This window comes from Sceloporus undulatus, chromosome 5 (assembly GCF_019175285.1).
Source record: "Sceloporus undulatus isolate JIND9_A2432 ecotype Alabama chromosome 5, SceUnd_v1.1, whole genome shotgun sequence".
NCBI lineage: Eukaryota > Metazoa > Chordata > Lepidosauria > Squamata > Phrynosomatidae > Sceloporus > Sceloporus undulatus.
In genome coordinates, this window is record NC_056526.1 from 91,277,805 (window position 1) to 91,291,847 (window position 14,043).

General features: G+C 36.9%; 1 protein-coding gene across 1 annotated transcript in view; it reads left to right on the plus strand.

The window, feature by feature from the left end:
- Positions 1-14,043, plus strand: part of DHX15 (DEAH-box helicase 15) — a 29,060-nt gene that overhangs the window by 14,302 nt on the left and 715 nt on the right. Inside the window, exons 7-11 of the mRNA XM_042469637.1 lie at positions 1,435-1,543; positions 2,727-2,918; positions 5,837-5,959; positions 10,083-10,273; positions 11,729-11,898. Coding sequence (XP_042325571.1) covers positions 1,435-1,543; positions 2,727-2,918; positions 5,837-5,959; positions 10,083-10,273; positions 11,729-11,898 — 785 coding nt within the window. The remainder of the gene's footprint in view (positions 1-1,434; positions 1,544-2,726; positions 2,919-5,836; positions 5,960-10,082; positions 10,274-11,728; positions 11,899-14,043) is intronic.

The window sequence follows — 14,043 nt, forward strand, 5'->3', positions numbered from 1 at the left end:
TGTTCTCACTGCAGGTTTCTCCTCACCTGGTCCAGAGGGCTATGAAACCCCTCAAAGCCAGTTCTCATCTAGCTCCTCAGATGGAGTTGAGGGAAGGCCCATGACTTGTATCAGCGTTACATTGAATTTAGCCCTTTTCTTATTAGACCACCTTGGTTGTGAAAAGTTGTTGAGTTTATATATTTCCCCCCTCCTGTAGGGCTTGGATTTCTTGGATAATTGTACTTGTGCAAGTTTTCCTTGTTCTTGATCTTACTATGAGCCGATACAGACAGGCCAAAATAAAGCTGCTTCGAGTCACTTTGGAGGTAAGCTGCTTAAATGATGCATGCATCCTAAGAGGCCAGAAGCTGTGCCAAAGCCACGCTCCAGTCCTAAAGACTGGAACGCAGCTTTGTAGCAGCTTCTGGCCTCTTAAAATGTGTGTGTCATTTAAACAGCATACCTCCAAAGTGACCCGAAGCAGCTTTATTTTGGCCTGTCTGTACGGGCCCTAAGTTTGTATATATGAATTTTTGATATAACATTTCTTTGGGAATTAAGTAAGGTTTACAAGACTGTTGTGAATGTATCAGCAGTCTTGACACAAGACACCCTTTAGAGATGATACCCCTGTTTGCAGAAGCCTGCTTGTTGGACATACAGGAAAGGGCTTTGTCCTATGTCTGATCCAAATTTGGTGGTAGATTTATTCTGGAATTAAAATAATTCCCCTCTGCATAAGGAAAGATTTTATAAGAGTTGGAACAGACCACAAGGGCTATTGAGTCCAACCCCTGCCATGCAGAAATACACAAAGTATTCCCAATTTAACTTTTGCTTAAAAACCTCCAAAGGAGACTCCACCTAAGGGAGTGTGTTCCACTTTCAAACAGCTCTTACTGTCAAGAAGTTCCTCCTAATGTTGAGATGGAATTTCATTACTATATGAAATCCCCATTGAGAATTTTAAAGGGAAAAACTAATGAGTACTGTGTTTGTAATCAAAAAAACAAACCAACATAAATCGAAATAAGGTTTTTCTTCCTTTTGGATTATTTTGCATAATTTTTTTTAGTTTTGTGTAGTTATAAGGTGTGTTATGTTGTCATCTTACAACAGGCTGTCCTCAAGTACAATGTGAGAAATTAAATCTGTGCCCTTAGATGCTCTTCACCCTCCAAATAAATCAAAAATAAATTGAAAAATCCCAGTGAATAAATGAACGTGAATATATGCAATTGTGCATAGATTTGCAGTTGAGTTGTATCTTGGCTTCTGATGACATGATATAGGAACCCCACATACATAACTGTTGATGTGTCTTATTATGACTGTATCTTTGTGTGCTAGTAGTACAGGAAATCTCCCTGTTACTTTTTTGAGCAGAGTAGATTAGGAAAAATTATGTAGTTAATACTAAAGTGAAGGAAACATAAAATCTTTCTTTTCTAGGACAATACGTATCCTGAGATTCTGAGGTCCAACTTGGGTTCTGTCGTATTACAGCTGAAGAAACTTGGCATAGATGATTTGGTTCACTTTGATTTTATGGATCCACCAGGTACATCTTAAAATCCTAAAGTCATGCTTCTGGGTTTTGTTTTGTTTTCACTTGGAGACTCAATATAATGTGAATATATTTGTTACACCAAAGCGGTATAGCAAATTTATATAACTGAACAACTGCTTTTGTTATCTTTTTGTTTAACATCATGTGTAATGTGTAGAAACAGTTTCTAATACCTTTAGATATAATTGTATAATATACAGTCTGTTAGGTCTTCATGTTCAATTACTTTCTTTCATGCTATTCGCAGGTTATACTCTTTTATATCTCTCTCTTTCTCAGTTGTTACACCTGATTTTATTTTTTAAAAGTCTAGGAAATATGTTGAAATCTGACATAGTTACAAAACCATATTTCAGAGCAGGTTGGGTTGGGAAGAATTAAAAGATTAGTACAATGGGCGACTGTTCTCTGTGGTTGAGTACTTTAAACCAAAAGGCACAAAATGGCAGACATTTTGAAGGTAGACACTAGGATCCTTTGAACTGTTGAGTGTACCCCTGCATCCATGACATCAAAGACTGACAAGATTGATAATGGGCTATCAGCTAAACAGGAAAGATGAATTTGAAGCCATGATTATTATTTCTGTGAGACACACAGAACTAGGTTTATCTCTTCACTGCCTTTCTACTGAAATTGGCACTATAAATATAGCATATAAAATGTGAGAAAAGTGAGTTGGTTATAAACTGTAGAATAAGTGGCATGGGATACTTTGAATTTCAACAATTTGGTTGAAAGTTAGTACACATTCTGTGTTGTAGGATATTTTACTATAGGTATTTTGCCTTTGAATGGGTTTAATGTGTTTTATGGATTTAAGTGTTGACATGATAATAGAATAATAGAATGAAAATGAAAGAATGGGAATTAGCAAGAATAGTGTAATAAATATTCTTATTTATAAAGATACAAAGTGGCATGAAGGAAGTCTGCCAATCAGCAAAACCTGTAGCAAAATTTCAATAGCTGAATAGTACCCAAAGCCAACCCCAGAGTTATGTTTGATTCATGGTAGCCAGATTTCAGTAACTTAGTTTGATAGCAGCTTATGTTCACAATTTGATCAGCTATAGAATGAAAAATGAGATTGCATATACATGTGTGTGGTAATTTTGTTTCCAGAAGGCAGCCTTAATATGTGATGTTTGGGGATTATTATTATTTTTTGCAGCACCAGAAACCCTGATGAGAGCCCTAGAGCTTTTGAATTACCTAGCTGCTTTAAATGATGATGGAGACTTGACTGAATTGGGATCCATGATGGCAGAATTTCCACTTGATCCACAGCTGGCTAAAATGGTTATTGCAAGTTGCGACTACAACTGTTCTAATGAGATTCTGTCTATAACTGCCATGCTGTCAGGTAATAGCAGGGACAGAGATGCCAATCAAAACACAGATCTCCAGTTAGGGGAAGCTTATATTACTATTCCTGCAACAGGACTTATAACTTTTAAAAAGTTTGAATTGTGCCTTTCAAAATCACTGTATAGAATGATTCATAATGGAGTAAAATCTGTAAATGAAATCAACACTGAAGCTAAAGAAGTCATTGTGTGTGAAATGGTGATTTAACTCATCTCATGGCAGAAAAAAAATCCGATCTGTTAAGGATTACAGATCATAGCAATACACTTCTATCTTTTACAAATTGCACATACGCTCATTTTTTTCCTTACAAAGTGAGCAGCAATAATGATCCTCCACTTTATCTGTTGATCCTCTAACTTGTGTGTGCCAGTTACATAACTAAAATTCCAATTGCCCTTAGGAGAATCCTTGCAAGTCTATTATATAAACTTCCCAAATGTCCACTGTTTAAGGGAATGCTAGAGGGAGAAGCAGCTACTTAATATCAGTACATCATTTTTTTCCTGAAAAGTGGAAAATGCAGACATGATAAAGAGAACTTATCTAAATAGCAGCCTTTGTTACTAGATTTTGGATCCAGAGAGTTACCTGCGAGGATCCAAAGGCTTGGACACACCCAATGGAAGTGTTTAAAATTGGAACAGCCTTTGAAGTTCACTGTTTCAGAAGTGGTTTGACACATGGAAGCTCCCTTTTTATAAATTCAAGCCCAGATGGGCTTGAAAGAACTAGCATTTGGGGGTATTTACCTTTTTTGTTAGTGTGGAACAAAACCTGCATAGTACTTGTACAAGCAAAGGGGGCTTGCATATGCATGCATATGCTTAACCCCTCTCCCATTTACTTAGCAACTTCTACATGTATTCTGCAATTAAGAAGATGTCAACTATTCATTTACATTATGGAGTCATTACTGCTTACCAAATTGTAAGTGGTTTTGGCTGAAATGGGCAAGTTCACATAGATTATAGGTTGAAAAGGTTTTGGGGCAAGACAAGCTGTTGCTATATTATGATATTATAACAGTGTTTTTCTAAAAACAAGCTACAATGTTTATTGCAGAGATTTGACAGTTCAGACTCAGAGCAGATGGGCAGGGCAGTATCTAATTATTTCATGTAAATTGTAGCCTTATTTGCGGAGGTGGTGGTAGGTTGATGCCTGCCTTTTTATGTCATGCATTTTCTTCAAACCAGACTACTTGATCCAATCTCATACTACGAACTGTATATGCTTTTTTTTTTTTACCGGATTTGTAAATATTTTAGAAGAAGATGTTTTACTTAAACATCTCCGTCTTTGATATGGATACTTCAAAAAGTATTTATACATATGGTAGCTTCATTTTTGTTCTTAGTTGCAAATACACATACAACGTTCTGTATAGCATTTTTATTAGGAAGACACAATTTGAAAGGAATTTGTTTTGGATGCAATTAAGGCACGGTTATTTTAAATCCTGTTGCTATTCACAAAGTGTCACCAACAGAACCAGTAAACATTTAACAAAATGCATATGGGAGCTATCTTACAAGTATAGAATGCAATCCTATATATCTGCTTGTGTCTACTTGGAAATAAGTTCCATTGAGTACATTGGGCCTTACTCTTCAATCACTGGGTATAGGGTTAGACCCACAACAGTTTTATTCTGAATGTTGGATTATACTTGGTTTTGTAGCAACTCTTCTTTTGGACTTTGCATTCTTAATTTTTGTTAGATATGCATTGGAAACAGTAAGGCTCTTGCAGTATTGCTGTTAGCATATTGCACTTATGCACACTAGTCAATTTCTGTATTTGTTCTCAATCTTTCCGCAGTGTCTGTACTGTTAGAAAACTAAAATACTGCTTTTTCATATGTGTGACCTAAAACAACAACAACAATCTTGGTAGTTTTGTGAGCTTTGGTCAAGACCAAAGTAAAAATATCATGGAGTTCAAGGAGCAGATGGACATTCATCCTGTTCTTTCATTATCCCGTGTCATTGATTTCACTTAAAAGCTACGTACATGTTTTAAGTGGAATATTACTTTTGCACATAGTCTATAGGAGAAAGAGTTTGCTCTTTCTTGATGTGCAAAAGCTATGTTATAAAGCTGATAAACTAGCAGTAACACATCAAAAGGGCTACATTATGGAGTGTTTTTGTAGTATAAACAGAGAAATCACTGATGGTGGTCACTAATTGTTCTTCATTTTGACCTTTAAAATTAAGGCAGATGTCTAAGGAAAAGGAATGATCTCAATCCACTAAATTCAGATTTGCTTGTTAAGATCTGATAAAGCTGCTGGGCAGTCTACCTTCCACCACTGCCGCTATCACTATATCCCTGGACTGCTATATAAACTGATATTTATTCATGTATGTTTTCTGTCCACCAGTGCTGATAGCATTGCCTGCTGTTGATGACAGAACTTTAGTACAATTTCTTTTTCTTTATATCAGTAGATGAGCTGTTGGCACAATGTTTTACAGGAGTTCATCTTACTGAGTAACCCATGTTTCCACAGGTTGCAATTGGTTGTAAATTGCTTCTCTGAAAATGTGTTGTCTCCACTGCATTAGGTTAAGCTATCAGCATTTGGTTTTTGCACTGAGGTCATGTGATCCTTCCAGTACACATAACTTGGGAACTTTGATGGCCTTCAGAATAGACTTTTTTTTATGCCTACTTCTAGTCAAAATAATCAGGCATTCTGTAGCTTTGAAACCCTCTTGTCTTGCAGATGTGGTTAGGTGTTGATGTACCAAATCAAGGTAGTAGACAGTCCAAGATGCAGTTGGAGGCCATCCTGCCCTGCCCTATGCTCTGTGAACTGACCTAGCTAGGCCTTGTTCTTCTATCTGTGAATGCGTGACTCATCGATATGGGCGTTTGTGTTGGGCCCATACCAACCTTGTTTAGTCCCACAGTGTTTTGTTCGCCCCACGGAAGCCAAGAAAGCAGCAGATGAAGCCAAGATGAGGTTTGCCCACATAGATGGAGATCATTTGACGTTGCTGAATGTCTACCATGCTTTCAAACAGAGTGAGTATAAATTTAAGATATAAATATCTTTCTTAGTCCATGATGTTGACAGTTTGATGAATCTGTATTAACTCCAATTAGTGACCTTGGGGGAACTACTAGAATTTTGTGGCTTATGAAAAAAGAGAATATTTGTAGGAGAATGTAGAGCCAGTTTAGCATACACTCCATCCAAACATGTTTCCACTTCCCAAAAAGCTTTCAGTATAGCTGCTCCTAGACTATGGAATGGATTTCCAGAGGAGACTCGCCTTGTTACATCCTTGGAGATTTTCAAGAAGGCGTTAAAGACAGAGCTCTTCTGCCGCACATATCCTCCTGACCTTTTATGAAGACCATTGGTACAGACTGAGAGCACCTGACCCCGTGATTGACCCCGTGATTGATTGATTGATATTTTATGTTTTTAGCTGTGGTTTTAATTGTAATTAATGTTGTAATATTACAAGTGTTTTTAACTCTGTTGTGATCCCGCCTCAATCCATTGGGAGAGGCGGGAAGATACAAATAAAAACTTATTATTATTATTATTATTATTATTATTATTAATGCTTTAGATATGGAATAGACATTGAAAAGGTCTGTGGCTTAAATGTAGCCTTTGCCATGAGCTCAGTAGATGGCTTCAGATCAGTCCACATGCTCTTAGCATTAATTGGTAAAATAAAATAAATGTGAAGATACTGTATTATGTACAGTGCTTTGAGCATTTGTGAGTGCTATATTGGTGACACTGGTTATTTTTGGGACGGTTTATGCTTATTGCATAAATGTTTTTGTTAGATTCAGGTATATTTTTATGTTGTAAACCCTGCACCCTTTATGCCAGTGGTTCCCAACCTGTGGGTCGGGACCCCTTTGGGGGTTGAATGACCCTTTCATGGGGGTCACCTAAGGCCATTTGAAAACACCTATTTAATTACAGTTATGAAGTAGCAATGAAAATAATTTCATGGGTTTGGGTCACCACAACATGAAGAACTGTATTAAAGGGTCGCGGAAGGAAGGTTGGGAACCACTGCTTTATGCAATAATTTCTTCTCAGCACATCAGAGCCAACTTAAAGGCTAGGCATAACTCTGTGTGCACACACACACTCGCTCCAGCCCATGACCAGAAAAGCAAATTATTCCTATAAATATACAAAATTGGGGTTGAATAGATTCTTGACCTAAGAGTCAGCACAATAAAGAGTATGACAACTATCTTACCTGCTGCTCCTCTTATGGTCTTGTCACTGGTCATTTCCCTTAATTTGTTTTTCATGTAGTTTTAGACTACATGAGATCATTTTAATTTAAAAATAATTTAACCTTCTTAATGGGGCCTGAAATTTGGAGGAAAGGGATGGGGAGTAAATAGCCTTGAAAATTAGAGAGCAGGAAAATGTCCCAAAGTGACAAAGTAAATCAGTGTTTTAAAAAAATAATTTCATGTGTCTGTGAGTTGTTTTCAACATACCTTAATTACTAAACTAACACTTGTTTTGATAATGCTTATAGTGTTGCAGTTCATTGGGCTGAAGCAGATGGCTCGGAAGGAGCAGTCTCTGCCCACTCTGGCCTCAATTTGCCTGAGACTGTGGTGACTGGACAGCCTGCTCCCAAATTAGGCTGTTGCCACAGTCCCAAATGGACTGCCGGCAGGAGATTCCTCCCCTCCTTTTTGTGCCAGCTCTTGCCACCTTGGTGAAGCTTCGGAGCAACTTCCAGCTACATTGGGGGCATGCATCATAAAGACGCCATGCCTCTGAAGCAGCCGGAAGCTTCTCTGTTTGGCTCATCTGTTTTGGGCCATCGTGGGATTACACTTTACATATAAAGAGAAGAAAATAGTGCTTAGTTGTGTGTGAAGGCCAAGGAAAATTTGTGGACCTCTAACAGTATCTAAAAAGGAAACTTTGATGTATTTTCTATTTATTGCTGGACTGAAGTGCCATGCAGAATGTTGTGTCAGTATAACATCTGTCAATCTCCATTACTTAAAATAATTTAATAGTGGGGAGAAAATGAATTGGTCATGAACTGGAATTTTTGCTTGGACTATTTTTAAAAACTGTAAACCAGCATTGTGTAGTGGTTTGAGTGTTGGACTAAAACTTTGAAGAGCAAGGTTTGATTCCCTTGCTCAGCCATGGAAACCCACTGGGTGACCTTGGTCGAATCACACACTCTTGAGTCCCAGGTTTGCCTTGTATTGCCATGTGTCAGAAATGACTTGAAGGCACATAACAAACTAAACTTGGAAAAATTAAGGAGTAGGTTAAGACACAGCAGGGAAGTTGAACCTGAATTCCAGATTAATGAGCATACACAAATCTGTCTAACTGCTGACTGTGAGATCCTTTAATTTGCCTAAGTTACTGGATTTTGAAAAAGCAGTATTATTCTGAATGACAGTAATGATAGGTAGGTGAATTCACCGGATAGAGAGTAATTACTCTAACTTTGTCACAGGGGTTTTGCTTATTTCGTGATTGTTGTCTGCAGTAATATATTTGGCCTTCTACTGACATCTCTGTTTAGTCACAGAAGTTAGACCAAGAATGAAGTGACAAAAGGAGAAAAAGCACTTCTTTCTTTTGAAGAAGCTTAGATTTCAGTAATTATTTTCCATCAATGTCTTTCATGTCAACAGTTTTAGACCTATATTAGGCTAGCTGAAAAACTACATCAGACAAACATTTAAAAAGGCTGATGGGAAAGAGAGGTAGGGAAAGTGACAGTCCTAGACTTAAGTATTCTGTGTATTGTCCTTATATGATAGGGAGGAAGGATCTGTAGACTTTAGGCTCATTAGACTTTCATTTTCCTCAATGACAGATACAATAAAAGAACCAGATCAATTTTTATTCTCTATTTGACAATGCCTTTAAAAAAACTTAATGCAAACTAGTCTCAGTCAAGTGCAGGACTCCCTGGCTCCTTTGCAGGGAAGGCAGTGCCTGGATTTGTAATATTGAAACCTGTGTAAAAAGACTAAATTACACAGTTTCCATGAAAACCTAAACTCATCAGTTATACTTGTTTGCATAATCTATACGTTAAAAATTGAAAATGATAGTTTGGCAGATGTCAGTGTGGTTCAAAATACATTATTCTCTGAATAAGTGAAAGAGAACAGTTTTTTTAAAATTAAGATGGTAAAATTAAGCTGGGGGTTTAATAACTAGTAGGCTCTTACTGTATGTAGCAAAAAGGTATCTTCTGATTGTTTAGTATGTAACTGGAGCTCATAGCTGGTGTACAGATCTTCTCATCCACAGTGTAAAATCTGATGCATTTGATAACTGGTGCATTCCTACATTTAATCAAAACTTTGAGAGATTATGAATGAAGACCAGACTGGAAAAATCCCAGTGATCAGTTGCCCAGGCTGCACTTGGTGTCTGTGCCTGTGCATACAGAAGTGGGATCTTTTGTGCACATTCCATAATAACCTGGTCAGTCCAGTGGCCAATGACAGATGTGCATAGCTCTTTAAAAGAAGCTGGAGTAGTATCAGTTGGCTGTTTCAGAGATGGAGTGGATTGTATGTGGATTCGCTTTCGCTTTCTCTGGCCAAACAACTGAGCAGTGCGATTCTAGCTTCTTTTAAAGGACTGTGCTTGCAAACCCCCAGCTGCTGCACCTGTGTGGTACTGGATCAGAATTATTGTTCTTTAGACTATTTTGTACCAAAAAGTGGCAGCTGTCAGCCATCCTCTAGTCTGTAAACAGCACATTTATTCATGTGTGGGGACCAAAATTTGGAAATGAATCATAATAAGACCTCATTGTATGTATTCACTCATAATTACTTTCTGCTGCTTACTTTTTATCCCATGCGGGCTACCTGTTTTCCTAGCCTCCTTGACCTAATTTCTGAAGTACCTGAACAATTCAGCATTTGTTTCCCTTGTCTTTGTTGCTACCAATAAAAGCTTTGTCCATGTAAAGAATGCATAGCCAAATTAACCTAAGTGCAACTAAAAGGGAATAGCAGTTTCTATTTAAATAAAATAATGTCATTCTGCATTTTGAATGGTTCACTAGATTGGCCATTTGGTTTCTCTTTGTGTACTTGTTTTAATTTGGTAAAATGCTCATTTTAGATGATTCATGACTTTTTCTTAACATTGCAGATCATGAATCGGTTCAGTGGTGTTATGACAACTTCATTAACTACAGGTCCCTGATGTCTGCAGACAATGTACGCCAACAGCTGTCACGAATCATGGACAGATTTAATTTGCCACGTAGAAGCACAGACTTCACAAGCCGGGACTATTACATCAATATAAGGAAGGCTTTAGTTACTGGTTACTTCATGCAGGTATGTGTGCATGTAAAAGACATGGAAATTGCCATTTCTGTGTCCCTTCAGTAGGATTTTTGAGAGGGTTATCGAGTAGCTGAAATATATTTACAGCGATTGCGTCATACTTTTTATTAATTCTTCAAAGGATTTTTAAAGATTTTTGTGCCATGCCAAAAAGGCATACTGGGGATAGCATACCAAAAAAGCCACTCCAAAAAAATAATGATAATAATAAAGGGGGGGGGAGATCCCTTGTGATCAGTAATCTCAACAGGTTTTACAGGTTGGTACACAAGGTTCTGAAGGACATTTTAGTGTACAGAGAATCAGATGGGTGAAGGTGCTCTTTTATATATCCAGGTCCCAAACTGTCCAAGGCTTTGAATGTGAAAATCAGAATAAAATTAATACAATGCTGTTGCTGGACACACTTTTTAATGAAAAACAGATCAGGCATAGAGTGTTCTAAAAAACTGCCACCATAAATTGAACCAAATGTGATGCCTGTGGTTTTGAGAAGGTAAAGTAATCTGTACTGGTATTAAATGATATGCAGGATATATTGAACATGAAATAGAGCTCTCCTTTCCTGTGGCATGAACATCAGGACTTTTCTCCTTCTTATATAGAACATTTTTATAGCTAAAGCACAATGCAGTGGGCCTCCTTAGAACTCCTAACCCCTCCCCTGCTGAAGTACTCCTATAGGATTGTAGTTCTTGTAGTGGGAAGAAAAGACCTGAAAAGACATTAGCAAATATTACTGACCACAGCCTTCTATATTCCAATCTTTGTGTTATAGTAACTACCATGGCAATAACTTTGAACTGATAATTTATAATTAGTTTTATCCCACAATTCTATCAACCAGTGCACTAAAATGCAGATTACTTATTCTTAATTATAGGACGTTAGAAGCAAGCACTTTCGAATAGCCAAATGTCTCTTATTAGCTCTGATGGAGGAAAGAGAGCTATGTACACATTAGTTAACATACAGGAGCCTATTTCCTCTTTTGAAATGAAAGAAGCAGTATATGCAAGAGCTTTGTGAGTGTACTGGTGTGTGTGTGTAAGATTCAGGCTTGAAACAGTTGTGCTAGTGCTAGTGATGCCATTGTTTGCTAACAATGTTTCTTTGTTACCACTTTGTAAAACAGGTCCTTCCTAAAAATGCATATGTAGACTCTGAATTGCAGTAACTAAATTTCCAATTATTTAAGAAGATAATTATCCAAATTAACAATTTGAGTAAGGATTCTGAAATTAGAAATACTCCCTGCCCTATTTAAGGATTACTGGTTAATGCACTGTTGGGGCTCGAGGGAACACAGTCAAAATATGATGCAGAGTTTCTGGAGACTGCCGTTTGTGGAATCTTGGTGCTTCCACTTGTTTTGAGAAATTTAATGTCATGGGAAAAACCTTAGGTATAGTATTTCTAATGTGACTATGGATGTTGTTAATGTAGGTAGCACATTTGGAACGGACGGGACACTATCTAACAGTGAAAGACAACCAGGTAGTGCAGTTACATCCTTCTACAGTTCTTGATCACAAGCCTGAATGGGTGCTTTACAATGAATTTGTCCTCACCACAAAGAACTATATCCGAACTTGTACAGACATCAAGCCAGAATGGTAAGCCTTTTTTCCAAAAACTTACATTATCTTTTCATAAGAATTACTTAAAAGTACATTTTCATATATGATTTTGTGAAGTTTCCTGAGATGTTTTTAAGAACAGTTTTCTAATAAAGGGTTTGATGGACCTGGGTCAGTAATATCTGTTGTTTTGAATCTTCAGTTAGAACTGTTTATTGAACTTCTGTGTTACATTTCCTCTTAATGTGGTTCAAACTGGTAGCAGTGTACTCAAGCTTACCTTGATTAAAGAAAGAAATCATTATATATATATATATATATAGAGAGAGAGAGAGAGAGAGAGAGAATAGTCTTGAGCAGTGATTTTTTCTCTCTTATTAGTTCAGACAGTAGGGCTGTGGGAACAGACTCTGATTTTTAAATGTTTGATTCAGAGCATCTTTGCCTTTGTAAACAAGGCTAAAGGTAGTTAGAATCCTAGCCAAGACATTCTAAAATTAGTGCTGTGTTTGAATGTTTGCAGGAAGGGAAAGATATGTGCAGTGAAATGCTATTTCCGTAACATTAAGAAGCAAAGTAACATTATATCTGCACCAGTGTACCTTTACAGAGAAAAGATGACCTTGCTATTATGATTTTTAGTAATTTTTCCCTACCACAATAAACCTTTTGCTCAGGAAATTTTGAACTGAATTGACAAATCTGTACTTCAACAGATACAGAGTTTTGACTAATAATAGAATACTTGCCAAACAATTTTAAAATAGTAACTTGTAACCAAAGACTTTTGTATTACCTTGTTGAATATGGTGGTGAATTGTCTATATGATAGTTATTATAGAAAAGAGAGTTCCTTAGTATTCTTCATAGCTGCTCTCCAGCTCACACCATTATCCTAATAGCTGTGCTTAGATGGAAAATAACATGATGATTTTATTTACTCACATTCCATCTTTTCCCCAGTCTTTGGAAGCAAAGCAGCTTATTGAAATTTAAACAGATACAGATAAAATCTCATATTAGTATGAACATATAAAACAGTGAAATATAATTAAATGTTCATTAGCAATTTGAAAATCAATTTTAAAACACATACATCATGTGTCAAAAATGCTTATATGTCACTATAATGGCACAATGAAGGAAGCCTGTCTAACCTCTCTTAAGAAGGGAGTTCTAGAACCTGGAAGTACCATCTGAGAGAGTCATCTCCCACATTCCCATCAGATAGCTCTCTGAGGGCAGTGGGATGGAGAAGGTGACCTGGCCTCAAGAGTACCTCAAGCACAGATCTCAATATTCAATCAGGCTCATATGGAAGAATATAAGTCATCAGATAATCTTTATTGTTGTTAGAATTTATTGCTGTTAGATACACTGAGAGGTTTGTATCATACTTTTTTTTTTCTAGTATGCACTGTGCCTCCATGGCTTGATCAAACTATGGCCTTCTGTTACATTGGAACCAAGTGCAGTTTGCAAACTAGAGCTGCAATTCATGGTTTGAATATGGTTCTTTGCTCTGTTTTGAGGGCACTGAACAATTTTGCCCAGTTCAGATGAAATGGTACATTATAAAACCAGAAAGATGTGGTGAGAATTGGAGGAAGAAAGACCAGACAAGGCTATGACATGCTCCTAGTTCTTCAGATTCAACTCCAAATGTGAAAAAGGAGTTGGAAAGAGGTGTTTTCACCATGGCATTGAATGTGACAAACCCTTTTGCTTTTTAGTGAAGCCAAAATATCTGCATCTATTCTAGGTCTAAAGTGTGTGAATGTGCAGACATTGTTGCAATATATTCTTTATCATACTTTTGCATCGTTGCTTGATACTTCACAGATTTTCTTCAGTGCTGTGCTCTGCTGTGAAGAACTGATGTTTACCACATTAAAATGATATAATTGCCACATAGCTAAAGTATCCAAATATTCTTTCCAACTTGCATATTATTCTAAGTCAGTAAAACATGACTTTCTGTTTCAGTGAACTCTAAAATTATTTTGTTACCATTACAGTATATGTAAAATGATTGTTAAAAATCCCTCTTGACAGCGATTGCGTGTTAAAAGGATTCTGTATTGATATTTTCAATTTTCAGCTTTCAGAGTAGTAAGTATCTCGGATATTGGAAGTGATTTATTTTACAAGTATTTTCAGTAGCATGCTTATTATAGATAA